Source organism: Bos taurus, chromosome 6 (assembly GCF_002263795.3).
Source record: "Bos taurus isolate L1 Dominette 01449 registration number 42190680 breed Hereford chromosome 6, ARS-UCD2.0, whole genome shotgun sequence".
In the NCBI taxonomy this organism is placed as follows: domain Eukaryota; kingdom Metazoa; phylum Chordata; class Mammalia; order Artiodactyla; family Bovidae; genus Bos; species Bos taurus.
In genome coordinates this window covers 67,732,129-67,760,076 of record NC_037333.1, presented here as the reverse complement: position 1 = coordinate 67,760,076, position 27,948 = coordinate 67,732,129, and the positions used below count along the sequence as shown (strand labels likewise).

At 40.6% G+C, this 27,948-nt stretch overlaps 1 protein-coding gene across 7 annotated transcripts in view; it reads right to left on the bottom strand.

Moving 5' to 3' along the window:
- Positions 1-27,948, bottom strand: part of DCUN1D4 (defective in cullin neddylation 1 domain containing 4) — an 81,941-nt gene that overhangs the window by 28,792 nt on the left and 25,201 nt on the right. For 6 of the 7 annotated variants that reach the window (NR_198865.1, XM_059887594.1, NM_001434826.1 and 3 more), the window contains 5 exons: positions 19,982-20,052; positions 19,771-19,810; positions 10,912-11,026; positions 7,790-7,881; positions 392-462 (listed from right to left, as the gene is read on the bottom strand). Coding sequence is in view for 6 of the 7 variants with exons in the window: in XM_059887594.1 (XP_059743577.1) it covers positions 392-462; positions 7,790-7,881; positions 10,912-11,026; positions 19,771-19,810; positions 19,982-20,052 (389 nt within the window). In the remaining variant the exon portion in view is untranslated. The remainder of the gene's footprint in view (positions 1-391; positions 463-7,789; positions 7,882-10,911; positions 11,027-19,770; positions 19,811-19,981; positions 20,053-27,948) is intronic. The other variant, XM_015471618.3, reaches the window with a different exon arrangement.

Here is a 27,948-nt window from a genome sequence, read left to right as displayed (position 1 = left end):
TCAAAACTCTTATAAATAATTAATTATTCAAAGTCCTGGACAAACTCTACATTAGGCTGGAACAACCTCAGAGGAGGACAAACAGACACAGTGCCACCAGTCCCCAGTTATCTGTCATCGGAGGTCCACACGCGCACTCCACTTTTTAAACGTCTAGTTCAGTTACTTGATCAGTGAAATTAAGAAATTAAATGAGAAAAAAAATGACTAACTGTAGTTATACCATATCAACTGCAAAAAAAGTTCTGCTTTACAAACCAATTCAGAATGGAACTTATTTCTTAGATTGCCTCATAAAAACTAACATATCCTTACTTCTTTACTGTTGCATTATTTGTTGAGAGACAAAATCAGATCAACTGATTTGCCCAAATTAGTAAGTTAGACTTACATTTTCTGGCTCGACACCAATGTCTTCACAGAATTTCTCCATGCCCTCAGGACCTACAACATCATCAGTACCTGTGATGAAATGCAATTTATATAAAGTAAATCTAACCATGTACAGATACTATTACTACTACTGTAGCATTATACTGTTAAAATACTTATTATTAAGATCAAATAACACCTAAAGACCATAAACTCTTTCTGAAGGAAGAAATTACCAAGTGTAAGTTGAAAAATATTCTAGAATTTAAGTTCTATCTTTAAAGGATTCTGCTTTGCACAATCATTTACATCAATTTATGGCCAAGTCCTTCAACCTACAAATAGATGTACATATAATTGATATCTAAAGATAAGGTTATAGGTATTCAATTTCTATTCTTTAAAGTAGCTTATAAATCTCTATTCTTATTTTGATAATAATTTCAACACATAAAATAAATTTTGGAAACACAGTAAAAAACCACCTAATATTCTTTATAAAATTAACTGGGAAGTAATATAATTGTCTCTTTTACACAGAAAAAAAAAAATCAAGCAGTCTTTTTGTTCTACACAAGGCAATAGCCCTTTTTTCACACTCCATGTTAGCTCTCTCTCTTCCTGAAAGAAATGTCCACACATCCCAGCTCTATTGCATCCCCACTCATTCTTCAACCACAGCAACTGTTTTCTGTTCCTCTCCCTCCATGGAAACTCCCCTTGCCAAGGCCACCCATCAGCTCTAATTACCACATCCAATAGACACAGTCCGTCTCTGTTTTATGTGGCTTCCCTGGAGTAGCTGGGATTATCCTTCCGTAGTGTCTCAACCCGGGTCACCACCTGAAACAGAAGGCCTCATCCCGCAGCACCCTTCTCCTACATTCTCAAGAGTCAATCAGTGATCCAGTGTGCTGCCAATTTTACTTTCCAAATATTTCTTAACTGCTGACTTATCATGCAGACGTCACTCTCTCACTTAGATGACCACAGCAGTACCCTCGGGGTCTCCCTATTTCCAGAGCCTCACCCTGCTCTGACTCACCCTGCACACAGCCACCTGGAGGGTCCACCTCAAACATAAACTCCATCCTAGCTTAAAATCCTTTGATTTTAAACTCCCTGCTATCTATGGATGAAGTCCAAAGTCTCTGGCATATCAAATAAGGTTATGATCTATAGCCACCCTTCCTCTTCAGCCTCGTAACTTTCCACCTTCAAATCAAGTTTCCCGGAAATAAAAGAATCAAATAAATATTGCTGAATGAATAAAAATTAGGATCCAGAAATACCGACCCACGGTTTGCTCCGCACACACACCCTGACATGTGGCACTACTGCATGGTACTACACGGGGTACTACTCGTGGGGCCTCAGTCCATCTCCCTCTCCCCTCTTCTCATGTGAGCTCCTTCCATCTTGAAGATGGGAACCATACAGGCAGTCTTCCCAACTTCCCCACCCCCGCCAATGGAGGCCAGGCCAGGCAGTCCCCATGCAATGCTAGGAATGCTGTACCCACATTTGCATCAAGTCCCAGCTCATTTACCTTCCCTTCTAAATTCCAACAGAGTAAGAGCTATTAATTCTTCTTATAATCTCAACCTACTACCCTGGCATGAAGTAGTTGCTCCATAAATTTTATTGAATGAATGGATGGATATCAGAATACAAAAATCATTCTACAATCTTCCATAGCCTTCAGATGTACCAAGCTGCCAAGATCAGCAGAATCCATCTAAATGCCTTTGTTATTCAAATATTATCAACTGGGCACATCCTGGAGCTATCACTGTAGAAGTAGCTGATGAGGAATAATACATGGTCCCTGCCCACCAAGATTGGAAATAAAGCACAAGAGTAATTTCAATACAAAGTAATAACTAGATCAAAGTATAAGGTGGTTGGTCTCAACAAAGCGTGACAATTAAATCCACCTTGCATGCTTATCGGTCAGTCCTGTGTCACTTTTCTCTCTTCTAGTCCTTGGCTTCTCTTAAAATCCAAACTCAGGCTCTTCCACATAATCTAGCCAGAGCAAATACTTTTTCTGCCTGCTTTATTTTCCTCTTAATCACAAATGTGTTATTTTATCACAAATAATTTCGTTTCACATAATTCAAATCTGTTACCTTTTTTGGGACTTTTTTCTTTTTCTCCTTTTGTTTTACATGTTTTTCAATGTATCCTTAATTTTGTCTTATTACAGGAAAATCAAATAAGACTTTACTTAATTTTTAATTTAGTTTTTTGGGCAACATTAATACATACAATGATATGAAATTTCAATTAAAAGTAAAACTGAAAATAAAAGTGCTAAAAAAGCAAAAGTTTTCCTTCTAACCTTTCCCTACACCCCAGAAGAATTTCTTTAAAAATCCTTCCTCAAATGAGCTATTTTATAGAATTTTAGCCACAGTAAATATATACATATTTATTTCTACAAGTTTTTCAGGCATTTCTCTTTGGCCTCCAGGTGCCCAACAATCATTTCATCTTCAATGAATGATTGTTTTTGCCTCCTCCTTCCCTGTATTTATGCCCCTTCTTTCTCTTATCTAACAAGATTAGCTAATAATCTCCCAAAACAATGGCAAATAAGAAAGAGTGAGAATGGGCACCCTCTCCTCAGTCTTGACTCAAGTGGGAGTACAGCTGGCATTTTACCATTTGGGTCTGTGTGTGCACATGGGCTTCCCAGGTGTCCCAGTGGTAAAGAATCTGCCTGCCAAGGCAGAAGACCCGGCTTCAATCCCTGGCTTGGGAAGACCCCCTGGAGGAGGAAATGGCAACTCACTCCAGTATCTTTGCCTGGAAAATCCCATGAACAGAGGAGCCTGGTGGGCAACAGTCCATGAGGTCACAAAGAGTCAGACACAACTGAGTGACTATACCACGTATATATGCATGTGTGTGCATATACCTACATGTGCACACTCATGTATATTATACAAATGATACATGAATACATTCATATGGTGAAACGTTCAAACAGAGAAGTCCAAGTGAAGTAAAGAGAAAGCTTGCCTTCCTCTTCTCCTTACCAGGCAGGCATGTATACTCTTGGGCCACTTTGCTATGTATTTGTGTATGTGCAAATATATAGTGAGATGTGGTTCTGAACTTGTTTATCTACACACATGGTTCAGACCGTATCCTGCTTTATTTTACCATCTGGTAATATTCCTGTGTAAACACCCAGCTGATATTCTGTACACTACTCCACTGTAGGTCACTGTGTGTGTGAATTCCATGTTTCGTAGTCCCTACCCTCATTCCACTACCGTTAAGTATTTGAGCTATGAGATTAAAGAGCAATGGTATCCGATGGAAGTATCCATCTATTTCTAGCCTGCTAAGAGGTTCCGTTTGTAGGAACAGATGAGTTTTTAGTATCTACTGACAGGACTCACTGGAAGGTGGTTACACAAAGCTGAGGGGAAAAAAGGCACTTCACAATCTTAAAAAATTTTTGTCTTTGGTTTCTATACTTTGTGATCTAAAAAAAAAACCTCTTTCTCTGCTACCTATTCCTGAGCCTGGCAAGCCACCTGCCCTTCCCCTGCCTGGGCACAGGGCCTGGGGGTCTCCCAGCTGGCTGTTCCATTCATACCCTCTCCAATCCCACCTCCCCTCCCTGTCAATGCTCATCACAGTGATGGCGCTTCTCCATTTGTCTGTTTACCACACAACAAAATGAGCTCAAGCACAGCACTTTGACCATCCACACGCACTCCATAGCCTGGCATGCAGCAGGCCCTCAAAGGTTTGCTGAGGTACCCTGGGCAGTGGTGACATTAAGTTTCCTATGCTTTTTTCTTTTTTTTCACATTTTATGCAATGCCATATGCATCTGTGTATTTTATAAAAAACAAGGTTTTAACAGCATGGTTTGCAATGGCATGACTCATATTACTTTAATATTTTATCCTAAAAAAATTAAAACAGAGCTTATCAGTCAACATTACTTAAAGGCTACCCATAATCCTGTTATCTCCAATAACTTTTCCTTTTTTCTCATTATCATTCCCATGCACACATTTCGATCTATTTGTAATCACACTGTTCATTGGGCTTATGGGTGTACTGACACTATCATTTATCTGTAGAATTGAGCAATCTTAATCTAACAAAAGGGCTTCCCAGGTGGCTCAGCGGTAAAGAATCCTCCTGCAATGCAGGAGACACAGGTTCAGTCCCTGGGTTGGGAAGATCCCCTGGAGAAGGAAATGGCAACACATTTCAGTATTCTTGCCTGGGAAATCCCATGGACAGAGAAGCCTGGCGGGGAATAGTTCATGGGATCACAAAAGAATCAGACATGACTTAGCGAATAAACAACAATCTAACAAACAGGCCACTCGCTAACACAAAGTAGATTAAAACTAGGTTTGAGGGAGATGGTTTAAAAGCTATGGAATGCCGCAGTGATATGATACTAGAGGTCATTTAGAAGGTAGATATACTGACAATAATCTAGAAAACAGCAGTCCTCCCACTTTCACTGCTATTTTAAGTAGGGGCTCCTACCTAAATATATTTAACCTTTTCATGACGGCCCAAGACCATCATAGCAGTTTCCATAATCGCACCACGCTGCATCACTGGGGCAAAAGGGGCCGCTCTGTCTCCTTCACCCACAGCCCACTGCTCCTGACCCCCAGCCCCACTCTGCTAAACCAAAACACAGCTCTGCTACAGGACCTAATTCAAAGTAGAGATGAAGAGCCTACAATCAGGACTTGCAGAACTTTTACAACTCACATGTGTGAGCTTCAGTGTGACTTAAATGTTGGCACTTGGGTACCTGCTCTCACCTCTTATTCTTAGATATATTTCAGAGGGTGAAAGCTATTAGATAAATTATTTATGTATAGCTGGTTATTTTAATGAAAAAGAAATGAGATTCCAGCTTCAGACAGAGGTCTAAACAAGACACTCCCCCAATCTTGCCCTCAGCAACACTTTCTAAAGTCAGAGGACTAGAGTACCACAGCACCAAAGTGAGTAAACCTATAACCACAGAGAACAGGACAAGAGCCCCAGTTGAGGGAGTTTCATTTATCAAATCTCTGAGAATCAGAAACTGAGTTGACAGGAATTTTAAAAGCCAAGAGGCTGTATCCTAAGAGGTGCAAAGGAGGGCTAGGCTCAGGCTACGGGAGGGCGGAGGGCAGAGGTCAGGGCAAGAGGTGGAGCTGAGAGCTCTGGGAAGAACGAAGGTCCATCTGTGTCATGGGACTGCACGGCCAAGGTCCCCTACCGCCCTCCACTCCACTCTGTTCAGTGTAGGGGTCAACCCACAGCAGGTGGCTATCTCCCAGGGACACAATCATCCCACAGGGGAGGGCCCTCATCCAGGCACTGGGGCCCGCACCTCACTCTCTGTTCCCAGACTGGCCCGGAGCACAGCCTGTCAACCTTCCTGGGGCCCCTCACCATGTGCTTTTCCTGAACAATACTGATCTACAGTTTTTATTCATGTGGTTGGGATATTACAAAATGAAAGCAGGTACCAGGTGGAGATTTAGTTATTCCCAATTTCAAGCCATTTTTCCTGATGAGATACAAAAGAAAAGGGAGGGGGGTATAAAAATAGGGAGCCATACCACAGAAACTTCTTGCAGTAATGAACCCCACAACGAATCACCTGGCAGGGGTCTCAAGGAACCTAAAGAATGTAGCTTAATCTTTATCCCAAATGTCACCTTTTTGAACCAGAGAAGAGCAATCAAGAAGGAAAAACTGTACTGTTTCCTTTTAAAGGAAAACAGAAGTGTGGCTTTTACTATGGAAAAATTTATATTTGCTTATAAAGGACATAACAGTATCAAAATGGCTGTGCGATGGTGGTGGGATTAAGTGTACTTTTTCTGTTTAAACTTTCCTTCTTATAATACATGTCATAAAAATAAATGTGAACCAATATAAGAAAGCAAGAGATTTTCGTAATCAAAGTGACAGGAACACGAGAAAATGCTCCATCACTCAGACCCAAGTACTGAACACCTGGAAACGTGCCGACTACTTTGACTAGGAACAAAGTGTCTTCAAGAGAGTCATGCTTTCAAGATGTAAACATGAAAAACAGATAAATTCTAATACCATGTGTGTTTACACAATGTGTCCATCCCTGCAAATAAAACCCAGCTCAAATTAGTTCAAGTGATGAAAGAGAATTCACTAGAAAGACACTGGGGTAGCTCACAAAAATCCAAAAGACTACAGGAAATCAGGGTCACATCCTTTCAAGTCTACCACAAGAAAAGAAAGACGCTCTTCTTCCAGTTTCAATCGGAAAACCCCAGGACATTTTCTCTGATGGTCCTGATCTGGGTTACCTGCCAGCCCCAGGAACAATCTTTGTGGCCAAAGAGGGCAAGACTTTTATCAGAAAAACGTGGGGTAGGAGGAAAACACTGGCCTCAGGAAGAATTCTCATTCTGATACCCAAGAAAAGGACATCAAAACCAGTTATGAGCAATGTCCTTCCTGTAAGAGTACAAAGAAGGTTATTAAGCTAATTAATCTAAGAGATGTACCATTTGCTTGTCAAACGGAAAAGCGGAGAAAAACACTCCAGGCAAAGGGACCACTGTGAGTTAGCTGTCTTTTCTCCCGCAGGTAGTAGGGGTTTTTAAGTGGGGTTAAGGGTGTAACAGATCGTTAGGGAATGACATGTGTGATCTGCTCATTTTTTTTTTTTCTTCAAATTATAGACAACAGGCAACACATAGACCCTGATTGGGAGTAGAGACATATTGAGTAAATCGGTTTGAAGATCATTGAACTGTCAGGTGGATACGTTATGATAGAAATCTGATGCGGAAGAGGAACGGTAAAATAGCCTTCAGTTCAAACTTGCCTGAAAGTTTTTTTTTTCCCCTTTTTTACACCATACACAGCCAAACAAACAAACAAACCTTTTATTTCAATATTATTCAACCAGTTACAATAAACTGCAAAAATGGGATTGTTTTTAAGATATTTTAAATGACAAAACCAACACTGTCTGCCAAATGATCTTTCAAAATAGAGACACGATGTAAGAAATCCACTGCACCGCATAAAGGTTCAAAGCAACAAAGCCTATTTTAACTTGGATGCATGAACCATGCAGCCACCCCTTACCAGCATTTTCAACAGGTTTCCTAGCAATCCAGAGTACTTCTCCCAAGTACACTTCATCTTTTCAGTTCCCTTCTAGTGTTCTGAATTCTTTGGCTTAGCTGCTGGCTATAAATAGAACCTTTGGTGATTTGTTTCAACTGTGCTCCCTCTCGAAAACAGGAAGACACACATACACACAGACACACACACACCAAATTCGAAAAGTACTCATTTTTCAATTCTTTAGTTTCCTCTAAAGTACTCTGTATTTTTATGAGGCTCAGCCTTAGGTGATATGATTACCTACCTGCATATTCATAGAACCATTCTAAGCACCTCTTACTTGAAAAGGCTTCTTCTTCAGTCTTTATTCTAGTTGAATCATATTTTCTATACATGCTAGAAATTGAGAAAGGAGTTTTAGAAGTTATTTTAAGATACTGAGTTTTTTAAGGAACAGTTTTTATTCTTTTACCCAATAGATACCTAGTTAATAGGTATTTCACATACATTTAGAATATTCCACTTCTTGCATCTGGAAGCTTCACCTTTATAGTTTTAAACACAGTCATACCTAGTATAGAATTAAATGGTAAGCTCTTAATATACGTTTTTCTCTGATGAACAAATAGCTAGTAAAAACTGAACAGAACAAGTATCTGATATACACCTTTCTACCTCTCCAGCCAGAACCAACTATAGAACAATAGTGAGATGTAGCAAGAAATGTCACTGGTGTTTTCTTCAACTGAAGACCCTAGAATTCAATCGTGTTCCTGAATTAAGTTCTCCTGATGCCCATGTCATCTGAGTCAGGCTGGGCACAGGGCACGGTCTAAGGAAGAACCTGGCAATAGGAGAGACCTCCAAGGAACTTGTTAAGCAAATGAAAAGAAACATCAAATTATGAACAAGCCTCCAGGGGAAAAAAAACCTCAGGAAAAAGAAATACAGAGAAATCCTGGCTCCTGCCCTTCTCCTGGCGTGTCCCATGTGGAACCAGTGCGTAAGCTGGAGAACTGAGTCAGCAAGCACAGGGCCTCCTCCTGCACTGCTGTGACCCTCGTCAGGAATTCCTTATCTCATGATGACATGGGGCTGAGGAGCAAGACATTCCCTACTTGGGGAGGGGAAAAGAAGCAGTATCATTACAAATAGTGATTTCAACAGAAAAGTTATAAGTTTTATCCCTTATTTATAATGAACATTTATGAATACAGCTTTTATTTACATAACATATAGTATTACACAGAATTCTTTTGAAGAGAGCATTTATTCATGATCGAGACTTTCACCAGGATATCTGTATATACTGCTAATTAGAGATTCTGGGTTTTCATACCAAAAAAACCCCCAAATATGTTATAGGGTATTAAGATACTGAAACCACAAACCACTAGTTTTGTATTTCCTCTATAAAAAGCAGCCATACCACCTGGAAACAAAGGTGGATACCGGCCAGGGGTTCAAAAAGATTTGCTCTAGTCCTGGGTTTGGACATTTCTATCTCAGCTCAAAGTCTGTAACTGGTCAATTAACTGGAGATCTATATAAGACTGTAATGTCTGAATTACTTGATAATATTCTACCTAAAAAAGGACACTGGAATAACACTCAGAAAAAAATAAATAATACATGTTACTACATGGAAGAATCTCAAAAAAACTATGCTAAGTTTAAAAAAAGAAAAAAGGGGCATTTCACACAAAGGTTCATTTATGTGAAATGTTCAGAAAAGGCAAATATGAAGACACAGAAAGTGAATTTGTGGTTCCCTGGGGCTGGGAATAAGGACAGACTGACTGTAAGTGGGCATCAAGGATCTAACTGGGGTGAGAGAAATCTTCTAAAACTGGTTTTAGTGATGGTTGCAAAATTCTAACTTAAATTAGTAAAATTACTAAGTTGTACACTTAAAACTGTACACATTGTGGTATGTAAATAAAGTTTTTCCAAAAAAGACCAAGAATGAAACTCAACTAAATCATCCAGCTATAGAATTAGCTCCCCATGCCCTGGGTGACCAATGAAATGCTATCAATGAGAGTACTTCATACCTTTCTGCAACTCAACTACCAGTTTTTTTGTGTGTATTAAAACACTGTATTTTAAGGAAACATAATTCTAGTTTTAAAAATAATAAGTGAGAAGAGGGGCATTATTTTATATTTTTGCAAATGCTTTAAAAATATGGCTTTATATTAGACTGTTCAGTTCTCATTATCTGTTTCTACATTCAGACTGTTGAGATATACTGTTCTGGTTGAATTAGTGAAGAAAATTCAGCCTTGTACAGACTTGAAACTGGCTTTATTACGCTAAAAGAATTTAGACAGTGAAAAAATAGTAAGTGCTACATACAGCCATGCTATGTGATAACTAGAATTTAACAATTCCTTGATAATCATATCTGTACCCCCAAATGGTCAAGGAGCTTGGCTTCATAAAGCTGAATCACTGGTCGAAATGGTGTTGTTGATTACTGATTATCTTCTAAATCACGGCTACAGTTTTCTCAGATAATACTTTCCACTCATTTGAGATAGGAACAGTGACACGATTTTCATGTTCTCAGAGTCCATCTCTCTAACCCTCTAAGAGTTGTAGTATATGAAACATCACAGCAAGAAAGAAGCAGAAAGATCTCATCTGATCCCTCTGATTATCAATATGGCAATTCAGGCCACATCAGTGAAGTGAAATGACCTACACAGCCAGATGGAGGAAGATAGGAAAAGGCAGAAAAGATTAAAACTATGATGTTTGTTCATTGTTTAAAAAAGAGAGAGAGAACAAAAGTGGCCATTAAAATCTGGCTGAAAGAGTAAAATGTCTAAAATAAGCAAACCTAACGGACCTTGGGAGTTACCCAAATTAGCAGGTCACTTGTCTGAAAGAGAAGTGGTTTCAACAGTCTTGTTTTTCATGGTTCCTAACAAATCCTCACTCTTCAGAGAAGGAACGTCAGCTCAGCTAATATTCCAGGCAGGCTCAGAGCACTGGGGACAGGCAGCTCCCTTCAGCCACGTCGCCCAGGTCCTTGCAAAAGCAGCTACGGGAATCCTGCTCCTGTTGCAGGTAGGGAAACCCTCTTAAAGAACAGATACATACCTATCCTGAGGTCCTCAACGGGCACAGACAGCAAGCCCTTAAAAGGAAAGAAAGAAACTCTACACCAGTTTTGGTGATCAATGGACTAAGATAAAACTTGAAATTTCTAAGAACCCAGATTACCTAATTCGTTTTTATTTCATGAACCCACACATTAAGTATCACGGAATAATTACACTTGGAAAGTTTGCCTGGCAGAACCAAAACAACATTCCAGTTGGCGCTCGTGTACTTGGAAGGCCCACATTGGGCTCATGGACCAGTGTGCCCCTTTGGCATGCATGCCATCAACGTGGATCCACCGTCTCTGCAACGTACCTATCGTGTCTACTTTTCTTGGCAGATAGATCATCTCCAGAAGCAGGTCTCCTCTTTTTCCTCGGCGGCATCACTTTACTAAAGCAGTCTGAAGAACTGCAAGACCGCAGACTTCCTACAAGACACAGTGAAGAACACAAAAGTAAGGACTGCCACGTCAAAACCCTTCTGAAGAACACCACCACTGAATGAAAAGCTTCCACGGTTTATGCTACAAAGGGTTTATATGTTACCTGTAAAAGCTACAAGGTGAAACTATGGTTTTTAGTTCCTCTTTGAGAAAATGTTACACATACAATTTGGATTTTGGGCAAAAGCCTGACATGATCTTCAGCAAAACTTCCCTAGAACTTTTTAGCTTGTTTCGCCATTTGAAGAAGATTCTGGTCTTATGGTCAGAGTTTTCTGAGACATAACTTCAATTTGGTAAAAGATATTAAAAATGTAACACTATCACAGAACACCTGTTGAGACCTTACCGTGCACCAGGCCCTGCTCTTAACACTTACATGTGTGAACTCACTTAACTTCATGACAAGTTTATGAAAACAGAGTAATAATGCCTACGTAGATAAGAAAATGGAGGCAGAAAGAGGTCAGGTAAGTGGCAAAACTGGAATTCAAACCCAGACAGTCTCACTTCAGATTGTTTTAAGTCACTGTAAATTAAAAGACAATTACAACCCTATCTTGGCCCAAGTACTAGCAGAGATATTATGTCATTGGTTCCCACAATAACCCTGCATGACACACAGGGCACGCACTGACAGATGGGAAAAGCTAAGGATCAGGCATTCAAGAGACGTCCCAAGGTCTTGGAAATGCTAAGTGGTGAGCTCTGGATGGTATCCTGCTCATCCGCTAGGGCCTTGGTGAGAGGCCTGGCCCTCAGAGAGCAGGCACTAGGGGCCGAGTGCTCTGCACTCTGGGCATGACCTCCAGCTCCTCACCTGGTCATGTTGGCTTGGGCAGCCAATGACCTATCCTGGGTCTCTGGTTCACCATCTAAAAATGAGACCTTCTCAGCAGTGTTCTGAGGTAACTCTTTCTCAGGAGTTTTCTGAGGGAAAAACATCCACTCAGCAAGGGCTCAGGTGCCAAGCATCACATGTAGACAGATGTTGTGAACTGAGTTTCACAAGAAAGGTATGTGCTCAGGCCAGTGCTCCATGTTTACCTGATCCTTACTACCACCCTATGATGGAGGGCATCCTTGGCATCCCCATTCCTATAAATAAGGAAACTCAGGCAGAGAGATGAAGCAGTGGCTGGAAAGCAGCAGGTGGGATCAAGGATGGAACCCAGGCAGCCCAGGAGTGAGGCCCTGGCTCCCTGCCACCACTCACTGTCACTCCCACACGGCCACAGCAGCAGAGGCTGAGAAGCAGGGGACTGAGGCCAGAGCCTGGGCAAAGTGAAAGTAGCTCAGTCGCGTCCGACTCTTTGCAGCCCCGTGGACTGTAGCCCGCCAGGCTCCTCTGTCCATGGAATTCTCCAGGCCAGAACACTGGAGTGGGTACCTGTTCCCTTCTCCATGGGATCTTCCCAACCCAGGGATCAAACCCACGTCTCCTGCATTATAGGCAAATTCTTTACCATCTGAGACACCAAGGAAGCCCAAGGAATACTGGAATGGGTAGTCTATCCCTTCTCCAGGAGATCTTCCCAACCCAGGAATCGAACTGTGGTCGCCTGCATTGCAGGCAGAGTCTTCACCAGCTGAGCTATCAGAGAAGCCATTAGAGCCTGGGGGAATGTGGATGCTGGGGACTGGGAAAAGAAGATGAGGACCTGGGTGGGGAGAAAACCTGGGTGAGTGCACTGTCCTCCCGGAGGCTTGAGGGGGAGGAGTGCGCTAGGCAGTGGGTGGAGGCAGCAGTAAAATGCAGCAGCTAGGGGTGGAGGCGGAGCGGCTAAGGTTGGAGAAGGAACCCAGCAATCTACAAAGCATGGACAGCTCTTTGTAGAAGGCTGTTCAGAAGGCAGGGAGAGAGATGTCAGTAGCTAACGATTCCAACATGAAAAGAACAAGGGCAAGGACTGGAACCTAAATCCTGGACATACTCAGGCTTCCACCTCCAGGCAATGTACTTTAGGAAGAGGCCAGCCAAAAGCATATCTCCTGAAACAAACCAGGACAATGGCGCCAGTGAGGCGGGGTTCCAGCGCTGGCTATTGGACCAGGCTGGCTCCTCGGTGCACAGGTAGAGCCCACCAGGCTGGAAAGATGACCCTCGGCCACCCTTCCCGGAGCTCAACCAGGGTGGGGGTAGAAGGTTCTTCAGAGACACCAGACAACCTCACATCTCTCTCACAACAGCAGCAAGAATAGGAAGCAGAAGAGCCGGAGCAAGTGCTGCCACCATACATACCCGTCCGTCTTCCCTGCGAAACCCAGTCCTGTTTACACTGACGCGCAGAGGTCTGAGAGGGGCAGAGACTGGAGCTTTTGCAGACCGCCAACAGGCAAGATTTATTCTTGTCCAGTAATGCCTCGGGGTGGGGCTCACAGAATAAAAAAGTGTGACCCAACTTGCTGGAAAGCCTGCCACGCTTCTCTGAAAGGAGCAACCTTGAGGCTTGCTTCTCCCTTTTGGATGTGCTCGTGTGAAGGAGAGACACTGTCTCCCGGCACTGGTCACAGTCAGGTTCTGAGCATCTAGTCCGGCAGTGACCTCTCCCTCCCACCAGTGTTTGCAGAACACAGAGGAAATGCACACCTCTCCCCAGCCCGTGGGAAGATGACCATCATTTAAAACAATGTTTCCACCAATATTCACCAGTAAGATCTGATCCACCACCAGCTCCTCTATCGTTGCCTCTTCGTGGAAACCCTGCCATCATAACTTAACTAACTTTTTCAACTTTCTTTTTTTTTCTTACTAATGAACGCTTTCTGTTAAAGTTTCACAAATCACTTTTCCTGGCATAAAACGTATTCATATTTTAGCCTCAAAGCATCTCAAATTTGGCATTTTGTTCTTTTATTTATTCACGTGGCCCCTGTTCAGATGTCTCTGCTCTAATCATCGGCATAAGTAAGTGACTATCGGGGGCCGTGCTCTAATCATCGGCCTAAGTAAGTGACTATCGGGGGCCGTCCTTCACAATGAAACAGTGTCTGCTCAGTCCCGACGCCTGCTACAGTTCAGGCACCCACTGGCTCCTCGACCCTCTCACCCCCACCTCACAGGAAGAACGTGTCCAACTCACATCCCAGAGAAGTCACAGAGGACGACACAGCACAGCACTATAGGCAGAATCCAGGAACTCAAGGACTTAAATTTCAAGCTAACTCAAAAGCAAGTGTTTAATGCTGAGGAAAACAAGGTGACCTAAAATAATTTGGTGACATGAACCAAGTCAGCAAAAACTTAGAGAGCGCATACAACTCAAGGTGTGGTAGCCCCAAACCCCCACTATGGCTTCAGGGATCCTACCCAAGCAAAAGCGACAACTCAAGATTTTTAAGTCCATGCACAGAAGTACACCTTGGTTTGCAGGGTTCTGTCTGGTTCGCCCGTGCAGACACAGCAGCAAATACAGTATCATTATACAGTAATAAGGTGTATATATATACATCCTATAGTAGACTCTCAAGAAATATTTGTTAAATAAATGTGTTCCTAAAACATCTGTAAATCAAATTCTGCTAAAAAGTCAGTACATTTCCATAGATTTGAAATACTATGAATAGGTAATACACCACCATTTCAGACTTTTTTCCCCCTATTTATCAGTTAAGACAAGCACTTGACTCAAGTATCCTAGCAGGTAGGATTTTTTTTTAACACAAATATTTGAGAACGTTTGCTTCTTAAAATAACTCTGTGATATCTTTTTATAATCAAGACACTTAAATCCAAATGAATGTTTCACAAATTTGTGTTTATCTGTATCATTAAATTTAGACTTTACTGCCTCAGAACTTGAATCACTTAATCTACCTGAATTACACTTATTTTTACACTGAAAATTTAGCAAGCAAATAATATAAACAAGAATCTTATGGAATGTTTTTCTGTTTTAATGAAGCTTTAGCTATTTTAACCTGCTACAAGTATCCACTTAGGTACAAATAATCTGCCATTATAGGTAAAGAGGCAAAATATTAAGGCTGAAGTTTTCAATTAATAACTACAAAGCACTTTCAAAGTTATCATCACAAATCTAAGAGGTATTATTACCACCCCAATTCGACATATAAGAAAACTGGCTGGTAAGTTGAGCTCCTAAAAGTTCCTATTCAATAAATAATTAACAAATAAAAGCTAACTAACCCACGAATTCATTTGAAATGATCAGAGTTAATATTCTGGTTTCTCTTCCAATCATATTATAGCCTTTTTGGGGGGAAATGATCAGAGTTACAAGTTTCCAATGTTTGCCTTAAACACATCATTGACTTAATGGACATGAATTTGTGCAAACTTCCGATCATGAAGGACAGAGAAGCCTGGTGTGCTGCAGTCTATGGAGTCAAATAGAGTCAGACACGAATGAGCAACTGAATAAACAACAAAGAAAAAAGAGGAAAGAAAAAGATTTTAGGAATCCATCTTAAATCTCATTAGAAACGTTTGGCAGGTACTTATGAAAAAAGGAAAGGCATTTTTATTACAATAGCAAAGAAGTAGGAAGATGAAGGGATGCATAATCTCAACTAGTAATCCCAAACTATGATTCAGGCTCCTTCACATTACAGGGATAGACATTCTGGTGTTCAGTTTGCAATATCTCTCCATTAGATAGACAGTGACTCTGAAACCTTCCCCTCATTAGAAACACTTTTGATGCTGAAGTGTTTGTATGATCCTTAGGAAGACAACAGAAATTGTTTCCATTTTTTAACCAAAGGTTATAATGATTGAGTTCAGGTTCATTTCTTTTTGGTTCAGTGTTTAAGGAGAACAAATAAATTAGTTTATTAAATGACCATATTTTCAAATAAATCTGACCATATTTTCAAATAAATCAGTCAAAGAATGTAGCTCTTCTTATATTAAACAATTAGAAATACTGCAACATTTTAAACATATCTACTAGTTGGTCCCAGAAAAATCAATTTTGAACAGCAAATTGAGTTCACCTGGATCAAACCACAAAGCCTTTTAATGCCTATGCAGCTGGCTGTTTTCATAATAATTTAACTAAGTATGTTATTCCTAATAAATGGTATCTAAGTAGCTGCTCTGCTATTTTTTCAAATTTAATCATTTTGCTCGTGGGCCTCAAGTTAAAAAAAGGTCCTGTTCAGGAATTAATTCTCCTATGACATATTAAATTGGGCGCCCAGTTTCATCCTCAAATAAGAGCTCTATACAATTAGAGATCTTTTTCTGACTTTTCCAAACTTAGAATAAATGCTTGTTCCAATACAAAAATCCCACTATCGAATTATCATTATGAGTCTGTTGTATCATATAGCCTTGACTCAATAACATTTTATATGTTCATTCTGCCACTTCAATAATTTTTATATAGCTTTTTCACAGAACAATGTCACAAAGGTATAGTCATTTAAGTTGATAAATGCAAGTGTGCTCAGTCGTGTCCGACTCTTTGCAATCCCATCGACTGCAGCCCACCAGGCTCCTCTGCCATGGAATTTTTCAGGCAATACTGGAGTGGGTTGCCATTTCCTCCTCCAAAGTTGATAAATAGGTTGTATTTTAAGACATTTTATCAGTATCAAAATATTTTATTTCATTTTCTTGAACACACCATTGAACTACTTACTTGCTTGAGTAAAACTATTAGTGTCCAAATGTGCAATTTTTATCCTACTATTAAAGACCAAAAAATTTCCTTTCCTTTCTCTCTAAACAATATGACTTTCAACATCTATCATCCTCCTTCACTATTATTATTACTATTGGTCCTCTCTGGCTTTTTAAATTCATGCCCACTATTTTGGGCTATTTCTCCAATATTAATGTACACACTCTCTCCCCTTTTTCTTTTTTTGGTGGTAGGAAGACTGAAAGAATCAAAGAAAATTATTAAAAGAAAGAGAGGAGAAAGATCCTGGCCTCTTGCACTTGGTTTCACTCTTCCATATACAGTTGGTATAGAAATTGCTCAGTCTACCATTGAACGAAGAGATTCAAAGAGGCACTACAGTGATTAACTTTCTCAGATTTCCAAACATTACAGATTTTATGTTGTTTAATTTTTCAAGTATGCTCTGTCAGATATGATAATCACAAGTGATGCTAAAACCAGATGGGGAAATGTTAATGAAATGGACTACTCTAAGAAATTACTAATGCTAATTGACAATGACTGGCACATATGAGGTACCAGGCACTGCACCAGCAAGTCATATACAAACATCAGACACATCCACTGTCCCCAAGGGCAAAAGAGGAGGTATGAAGCCAAACACACTCTCCACTTTAGTATTCCTGAATTATAACCCTCAGTTATTAAACTGCCACATTCAGGTTAAATATTTAAATGTGACATTACTATAATAACAATACTCACTTAAATCCAAAGTTCAACAGTAACTAAACAGTGTACAAGAGGCAAAACTTAGATGTTTCATTACCATAGCCAAGGGAAAGATAGCTGAAAGACTCTACCAACAAAAAATTTAGTTTTAAAAAATCAAAACAATTATCAAGTTTAAAAAATCTCCAGTGCCTACCAATGTATTTTTCCAGAATAAGAAAACAGAAATGTGCTTTTTCTTAACTATTAGAACTGGCTCTGAAAATTATATTCAGCATTATTGGTAGTAGCTAAAAGTTAAACACATTTAAGTGTGCATCAACAGAAACACATTATGATATATTCTCAAGACAGGAAATCATGCAGTCATTAAAAATAAAGCTTCATAAATGTGCTATAAAAAGATCTCCAAGATACACTGAGTGACAAAAACAAGAGGCATATATAAATGTATACTTGTATTTGGGGGAAAATATATCATCATCATCATTTGGGAAACAAATACAAGAATATAAGAGTTGTCTCTGGAGAGTCAAGGGTGTAGTACTAGTGGGGGATGGGAGCTGGCGCTCATAAAACTGGATGGCAACCTTTGCTTTTTTACACCTTTTTGACACTTCTTTTAAAATCATGTGCATACACTGCTTTTAAAATTATTATGGAGACTGTTTTTGACTGTCCTGACCTATGTTTACTAAAACAGAAAGACCAGGTGAAGGGACCCTCTGTGGCCTGACCTTCTAAAACACACCTCCCCTTCTCTCACTCCTTTCCCTGGAAGGAAGAATGTCTGATCTAATTGGTAATGGGGGGTGGGGGGAACTGAGCAGAGGGGCCCGGCTCCTTCTGAACTCCCTTTCCGCCCAGCCTGCCAGCAGAAGCTGCTACCCCACACTGCCATAAATGAGAGGTTAGAGGTGGGCCAGGTGTGCGGTGCTCTACTGGCTATGGCAGTGATTGTGTATAAGGCTGTCTAATTAAGGTGAAATACTGCAAAGCTTCTGCATTTCTGCTGTTCATCTAAGCTGTGTTTTCCAACACAACTGTTAGTTCAATATCCATCTTATTATACCTAATTTTCAACTGATCCTGAACCAATATGGAGGAGAAGGGTAGGGAGTCCTAAATCCCAACAACCTCCAAGGTAATTTTTTTTAATAAAAAAATTAAATGAAAAAAAAAGACCGATGCTATATAGTATATACAGTGTGAGCTCATCAATGCTAAAACAAAACAAAACAAAACAAAATACTACTCTACTACCATAAAAACATATGCAGGTACAAAAATATCCGAAAGAGTAAGTATTAAAACAGCATACTAAAGGAGGGTTATGGGTTTTTCCTTCATTTGTTTTTGTGCTATTCTCTAACAAGCTAACAGTTCTCTAACAATTCTCTAACAAGCATGTGTTCATATATTACTGTGGTAACTTTCAAAAACTTTAAAATATATTTTAATAACTTTCATTGGAAGTTATCATAACTATATATCAAGTGCAAGTTTCTGAACTTTGTGATCATCACGGTTTAGAGAAGTGGTTCTCAAAGTGTGATCTCCAGACCAGCTCCATCAGGATCACATGGGAGCTGGTCAGAAATGCAAATTATGGGGCTCTACCCCAGAGCTCTGGAGGTGGAGCCGAGCAACCCGTTGAAACTAGCCCCTCCCTCCACCATGATTATAATGCCAGCTAGAGTTGGAGAACCAAAGGGCTAGAGAATGGTTTATAATAAGCCACTTTCAATTTTCCCGGTCATAAATCCTCAAAGTGAAAGACAGTGTTAGTTGCTCAGCTGTGTCCTACTCTTTCTCAACCCCATGGACTGTACCCAGCCAGGCTCCTCTACCCATGGGATTTTTCAGGCAAGAATACTGGAGTGGGTAGCCATTCCCTTCTCCAGGAGATCCTCCCAACCCAGGGATCAAAACCAGGTCCCCCACACTGCAGGCAGATTCTTTACTGTCTGAGCTACCAGGGAAGCCCATAAATCCACAGGACCCATACAAAACACACAGATATACTCCTATCTCCTTATCAACTCATTTTATATCTCAAGTCAACAAGCATTTATGGAAAACCTTTCAAACTGCACTACTTTTTAGTATAAGCTAAAATACTTTAATAAAGGAATGATTATCTTCAAACCACTGGGGAGAATCCCCAACCCCGTTAAAGGAACTGAAGTACTCCGTTGTAAACTGGAGCCCTAGAACAGATTTCCTCCTGGGAAGGAGCTGTGGCATGGCTGCCTCCATACACCCTGAGAAAGATCCTCAACCAAGGAACAACTTGCTAATGGGATGTATTATAATAACATGGAGCGGTCTCAGCTAGTATTTCTCCTTCATAACTATTAGGAAGTTTATTGAAAATTAAGTAGTGATAGCATTTATAGATACCTGTTTGGTGATCGTCTTGGCCAACGTCTTCTGTTAGATTCTGCAAGAAATATTTTCATCATTACCAAGAAATCACACACCATACAACAAGTTTTAAAATTCAGTATTTTCATAAACAGCTGATATCTTAATATCCATAATCTAAATTCTTATCAAATACACTTAAAACAACTGAACAGCTGGTAGCTTTGTCTTTAAAAAATTGACTTACTAGCTTATTAAGGGTGTGGTAGATCTTATGAATATTTGCCAGTGTTGAGAGATGAGAGTTCAGCTGAAAGTCTTTAAAAGAAAAAGGGGAAAATTCAGTGTCATTTATTTCCCATACTGCAAAAAGACTACTAAAAAATAAAGCTCAAAAGTGGAAATAAATGTTTTGATACAATTGAATACTATCGCCATTATATTTGATACTTATTAAATAAGATACAACATGCAACTACCAACCTATCTGCTAGAAATAGTCTAACAATAAAATTAAATTCCCAACCAAATGTTACAATACAGTTCATGAAATTTTCATGTGAATTGTAAGGCAAAACAAAAATACTTCAGTAGTTATAACATCCTATCAGCAACGAACTTAAGCTTAATAGAAAAATACCACTGATGCTGGCAAATTAAGTAACACAAATAGACGACAGATCTCAAATGAACCATATTCACTTTCTCTTTCTCCTCCCCAGAATTACTAGCACAATACAAGCTCCTGGCAAGAAAATAAACAGGAAAGCATCTCAATCACTTGACATTTCTTACAATATACGTATTTTGTTGACTCTTACACAACATAGAGCAGAAATGGACTCTAAGCCCCTCCCCCTCCTGTTTAACAAATACAGATAAATCAAAGGGCCAGCCTGAAAGTGGCCTGTCTGAGAGGCCAGGGCCCTGGGATGGGGTCTATAGTTCCTGGCACTGCAACAGTAAAATGTGCCACAGAGCCAGTAACACAGAGGCAGAACTTGCACTCACAGAGAATCAAAGACTGTCTCCACCTGCCATCTCTCACAACTTCAGGACTGTACACTAAATCACACACAAAAGACAAAGTCAAGCTGCTCTACCACACAATATCGCACAACATAAAACTTTATGTTTGGCTTTTGAATCTCCAATTTCAAATGTTTTTCATAAAAAGTATGCTTGCCTACATAGTAGGTTATATGAATACGAGTTAAAAGTCGACGGCTATTTTCATATTTGAATAAGCATCAATAGAAGCAGTTTCATAAAATATCAAGATTTACATTAGTTCCTTTTCTTTACTATTATAACGATTAGTAAACGTTAGTCTGAAAGTAACCTTGAAAAGATACTGTAACTTTCCAAGTTATGCCATTCTGATAAAAAAAAGAGAGAGAGAGAGAAAAAATCACCCTTTCCTGGAATATTTATTTAGGATGCATGTCAGATGCAAGGAGCCAACACTACAACACAAATTGTCTCTGCTGAGCCGGACTCTCTGGGCTGGAAAGCAAGCTGACCTGCCTGCCAGTATTTAGAAAGCTCCACTTTTCTTTTCTAAATCGTGCCAGGAATCCAGGTCTGGGCTGGCCTGGAGGGCAGAGGGGCCAGCAGGCAGCAGAGTCCCTGACATACACACACCACTGTCAGGAGCAGCGGGCTCTAAGTGTACATGCACACGTGCACGCGCTGGCCCGACCAACAGCAGCCCCCGGCCTGACACCACACGCACAGCCATTGAGAGTGGTCCAAAGAATCAGAGTGCTTGGCTGAGGGACAACCAGAGAAGGACCTCAAATACAGACAAGTGTTAATTATTTAGAATCTGAATGCTTGAGCCATATTTAAGGTAAATGATGACATAAATATGTGCAGACCTTGATTTTCCATCTTAATTAGTGCAACTGTACAGAAAAAGATTTTAAATCATTTGGGGTGTTTGAATATATATATATATATACGTGTGTGTATTTATGTACTTATACTTCTATTTCATAAACCTAGGTAGGGGGCTCTAAAGCTAGGAGCAGTAACAAAGGCTTTGGGGAACTTAATCTTACCCACCCCTCCTGCCCTGGCATCTATGATCAAGCCATAAGCTCCCTTTTTGTACTCTCTCAATTTAAAATTTGGAAGACAAACGATACACTACAGTAATATCTTGATATATAAATTAAACTTCTGGACTCGCAAAAAAAAAAAAAAACCAGAAAACTTAAGGATCTAGATTCTGTCTTCACTGAGGATACACAGGAGTCTGCCAAAGATCACCAAAGCAATAAGGTCTCCAGACCTGCTGATTCAACTGCCAAAATCCACACAGGAGAATCTAAACAAATTAAAATTGCTAAATCCGTCTTTACACACACACATACAGTTTCTGCCAAAATAACACTCTGAGCTTTACAACCTGACTCTGGAGTCTAACAATTAGCTTGAATCTCAGATCCACCAGTTATTTAACCTAAATTTCAATGTCCTCAGTTGTGAATGAGCCTACAATGCCTGGATGTGGCAGAGAGTCAGAATAATGTGTGGATCATAGTGAGTGCCCAATAAAAGATATTATCACTGTTAGATTATACCATTTTCCACACCAACCACCTACAATGGTTTCTACTTCTGTAGATCCAAGTCAAGCCCCACATCAAAGATCTCAAAGCTGCAGCTGCCTCTGTGACAGAGGCATACGGCTTGATACATCTCTACAGCCTATGATGGTATGTCTACATTCATATACCACCAACTGATTTCATAATGATGGTGGAAGAATATCTCAGCAGTGGAAAAAAATATACAAGAGCATTAAAGTTCTATACATGAAGTTTCACTTTACAGACGATGAAAGTAACAAGGTTCATTTCACAAGTCACATAATATATGTCAGCCAAGTCTCTATTTCCATACCCAGTGTCTACTATCATAACCACCTCATCATCACCTCATCAAAAAAAAGGAAAAAGAAAAGGAACCAGCAGCATGAACAGAACAGTTTTTCTTTAGTTTCATCAAGGTAAAAAGCTAAGGAGCAGACACAAATTTGGGGGGGGGGGGTGGAAAAAAAGACCAAAATGGCATTAAAAGATAAATCCACAAAGGTTAACACGTATTGAATTCATGGTTCATCTGTTCACTGCTCAGGGCAAGTAATAGACCTTGAAATCTAAAATAGATTTCACATCCTTAAGGAATAGATGTTAAGGGTGAAGATCGCATGCTTTACAGAAGCGCATTTGGGAAAGCACTAACTGACTCATAAAATCTCCTCTGGCTCCTATTTCAATTCTAAAGGCTAAATGCTCAGTTAAGTCAACTTTAGTCCATGATCAAAAGGCTCTCCACCATCACTGGTTAGACTCTCATGTGTGACGTGCAAACCTAACATTCTGTATTAAAAGTGACAAATGGCTCCACAGAAAGACACAGCATGCTTGATAAACGGCTTGCCTAAATTATCTTCTGAGTATTCTTTAAAATGATCAACAAATCCTGATGTGGCATAAAGTTTTCCGGGAGTTTTGGGGGTTTGTTTTGGGTTTTTTAAATAATTATCACTTGTTGTGACCTATATAACAGAAAAAAGTGAATGCCACTGAGAGGGTCAAAATTCACTTCCTCCAAACTACCCTTTGTATACACAATCCCACAATATAGAGAGACATAAGTAATACAACAAAAACTGGTAAGTTCAGACAATGACCATCATCAACCAAAAGAATCAACTTCAAGAATTAACAGTCCTAACAGGAGTTTACTTCCATAAAGGGTCAGAAACAATTGAAATACATAAAAATTCAAACCCTTCTTTTATGCCATAAATAATCACTTGTTAAATATACCTGGGAGGTGATCTCAATTATAATAGCAACGAAAAGCAATAGTACACGTAGGAATAAACTTAAATGTGCAACATTCAAGTGAAGAAACAATAAAAGTTTACAGATGCAGAGATATATTTCTGGAATGGAAAGACCCGGTATCGTAAGACGATCACTTCACCCTGTACTGAACTACAAAATTAAATGCAATCAAATTCCTATTCTCCCTGCTTCCCACCTCCCCATCCCAAAAAGAGGTGAGGGAAAGGGAAGGGAGTCAGGCAAGCTTAGCAGATTGATTCTAAAGTTCACCTGAAAAGAACAAACACACTTGACTTGCCAAGAAATTGTTGAAAATGAAGAATGAAGAACAGGCCCTATCCGACCATACATAATATAAAGCAGAGGTTGGTAAACTCTCTGCACGAGTGCCAGATCTTAAATATTTTAGGCTTTGTGGACCATCCGATCTCTGCTGCAGCTACTTTGCCACTGGAGCTCAAAAGCAGCCATAAACAATACACAAGCAAATGAGTGTGGCTGTGCTCCAATAAAACTTTATTTCTAGACACTAGGTAGTGGGCCTGATTTGGACCATGAGCTGTAGTTTGCCAAGGCCTGGTGTAGAGGTACAGTGCTATAAAATACGGCACATGAGCAGTAAGACAAATCATTGAAAGAGAGCTAATAAACATGTCTACGCACGTCTGTATGGTTGCGTGTATGTGTAAGTACACAGAATTAATACGATTAAATGGTATTTCAAATCAATAGGGAAGAGATCATTATTCCGCAAGCAGAAGGCAACTAGCTACCATGTGGAACAAATTAAAATTAATTCCAACCTCAGAAGTTACAGATAGAAGGGAAAGGCACTCAAGGCTAAAGAGAAGTTATGGCCTCAGGGCCCCGCACGTTCTCTGCCTCTTCTACCCAATCTCATCTCTTACCTATCTTCCCCTCACTCACTCTTCTCGGTCACAGAGAGCTTCCTGCTATCCTGTGAATACTCCAACCAAGCTCTTAACTCAGGGCCTTTGAACACACTGTTCTCTCTGCACTGAGCCCTCTTTCCTCCAATAATAACATGGCTTGCTCTCACACTTTATCAGGTTGCCACTGAAACATCACCATCTTACAGAACCTTGCCAGACCCAACAAACCGGACCCGTTCTTCACTATCCCATTACCAGGCTTTAGTTCTCTTTATGGCATTAGTACCACCAGACTTCATGTCATATTTGGGTGCCATCTTCCTCTAGCATTAGAATATAAGCTTCACGAAGGCCAGAACCTGCTCTTGTCCACTGCTATATCCCTAGTACCAAAAGCAATACCTGGCACACATCAGGTGCTCAATAAATACTCAAGGAATAAATGAATGTAGGGACAAGGGCATCAAGACTTAAATTCAGTATGCTTTGGTATTTCAGGGCATTCACATCACTAGATCTTCACATGTGAGAAGCAGCATGGTAACAGAAGACTCAAAGGCAGGGCAGGGCAGAAAAAGTGTGGCTCCGAACCCTGTTTAAGAGGTTAATCTAAGGACGAGTATTTCCACTGGGCCATTGGAGGGTATGCAAATATAAGATAAACGTGGCACTCTCCAGCACTCCTACTCAAAGGTAACTCATGTACAGCTGTTTCACATGAAAATGGTGAAACGACTATGGCACGAGATCTGAACGAAATTTCACCAGGCCAAGTTACACTACCAGAATCCAGAGAGTACTTAATTCTGCACAGCAGAATGCTGGAAGCACTGCTATGAGCCTGGGTGCCATAGCAGTGTTTAAATCAGCCTTTTTTAGAAAGATTGCCCAACGGCAAATGTGGCCTGGATTCAGAGTGGTGTTTCATGAAGGCTACTGGTAGTGAGCAAGGTGGGAAATGATTAGGGCTTTCAGGTGGTCTGTGGCAGCAAAAGTGGAGAGTACAATGGGACCGCAGGACATCCACATTTAACTCACACCAATTCAGGGCAACAGCTTGGCAAAAAGAAGAGGGAGAGAGAAGAGAAGTCAATCGTCCTAGTAACTGCCCTGAGGCCTCTACTTAATGACAGGGAGACGGGCAACAGGACTCTGACAGTCGCTGGGTCCGCTCAGTCTCCACATGCACCTAACAACACTGTATGAGCCAAGGATTTAGGAGATGTATTTTTCATAAAACACAGTCCCTAAACATAAGCCAGCTGCTTCAACTGGTGCTAAGCTGAAGAAGAGTTGGTGACCTGTCCTAATGCTGGAGGAAAAAACCGCTGTGCTAGAGACAATCTGCAAGGAGGGGGCACCTTCTGAAAGTATTTCCAGCGATTTTTTTTTTAAGTATATTTTATTTATTTATTTGACTGCTCAAGGTCTTAGTTGTAGCATGCGGGATCTAGCTTCCTGACCAGGGATTGAACCCGGGCCTCCTGTATTGGGAGTGTTAAGTCCCAGCTGCTGGACCACCAGGGAAATCCCTCCAGTGATATTTTTAATACTGGTGATTTCACCTTAGATATGGACTTTAGAACTCACCTCTATATAAAATGTGATTACACTAGGAGGAAAACCAACAAGACTGCTCTCAGGAGCTGTGAGGGAAGCTCACGTCCTTTTGTCCTTTGAGCTATGAAAACTAGCACAGGCAGAGTCAGGTAACTAGTTGTGGCCAAGCTGGGGAGAATTCACATTCCAAAGCCCCTTCTTCTGTTCTAACTCATTTCTGATGAGAGCATCAGGGAGGAAAAAGCGGCAGCATGTCCCACCAAAGCTGTCAATTAGTAAACACACAAAGTTAAAGAACCTTATTATTAAATAAAAAGATAATAAAACTGGTGAAATCAAAAGCAGTCTACCAACTTAAAAAAAAACCACAAAAGATGGTGCAGAAAAGACATAACATCCATGTTATTTCTATTTCAGATACACCTCTTTCTTCTTGTCACTAAGAATTAAAATAAAAGTATTTTATTATTAGCTAAACTCCAGCTGGTCAATCAGTAAGCAATGCTCTCAGGTACAAAGTTTTTAATATAGCACTATGCACATATATGTACTGATAAATGCATTCTGCTGCTGCTGCTGCAAGTCACTTCAGTCGTGTCCGACTCTGTGTGACCCCATAGACGGCAGCCCACCAGGCTCCACCGTCCCTGGGATTCTCCAGGCAAGAACACTGGAGTGGGTTAATGCGTTCTGAGGACAATGAAAATGACGAACTAAACCAGTAATGGCTTTGGAGGTGGAGGTGGAGAACAGAACATGGGGTCGTTACCATGTCATTGCCAAAAAAGTGAAACAAAATTAAAGGTTATCAAAATCAGCATTCATCTACATGTTTCTGGAACAGAACAAGAGCAAGATGCAGCGGTGCAGGGCTGGGCTGCACCGCTTTAGAGAGCTAAAGGTGATTCCACAGGGAAGGCTGAGGGGTGCTCCACGCCACTGGTTACATGGCCCACCCTCCTGAAACCTTAGTTTTACTCAGTGATGTGGAAAAAGTATATAATAGTGTATGTAACTAAGATTCACTGTTTAGGTCTGCCCTTTCTTCTAGAGAGCTTCCCTGGTAGCTCAGCTGGTAAAGAATCCACCAGCAATGTGGAAGACCTGGGTTCAATCCCTAAGTCGGGAAGATCCCCTGGAGAAGGGAATGGCTACCCACTCTAGTATTCTGGCCTGGAGAATTCCACAGACAGAGGAGCCTGGCGGGCTACAGTCCATGGGGTCACAAAGTGTCGGACATGACTGAGTGACTTTCACTTTCTTTCTCTTTCCTTCTAGAAACAGGAGCCCATTTTCCTACAGGTTTCGGGTACACTGGGGATATGAATGTCACTGAGGGGAAAAGAGACCCCTGCCAACCTGCAAAGGACAAGTAATAATGTAAGGTTGTAATCACAAGATTTTGGATTTGTGACTGCCGCACAAAAGGAAAAACTCCAACAAGGCCCTACACGATCTGACCTAAGTCATCCCATTTCATTATCCTGCTCATTCCATTCCAGCCACACTCTTCTTGACTACTCAAGTGAACTCCTAGCTCAGGGTCTATTTTATTTAATATACCCTCCTCCTCTTTCCCACCTCTGTTATCACTGGCCTGACGTTGACATCACTGAAATATCTGTTCAGACGTCACCTCATCCAGAGGCCTCCCTCCCCTGACTTCCCTATCCAAACCAGCACCTCCATCCCCACCAGAGTTACCAGCTGAGCTACCAGGTTAGGGTTTAAACCTTTATTTTTTTACCTTTTTTAAAAAGCTTTATTGAAATAGAAATCATACACCATACAATTGATCCATCTAAAGTACACAAGTCAATGCTTTTTAGTGTATACACAGCTGCACAACCATCACAATGTTATTTAACAATTTTTATCACCCCATCAGCAATCACTCC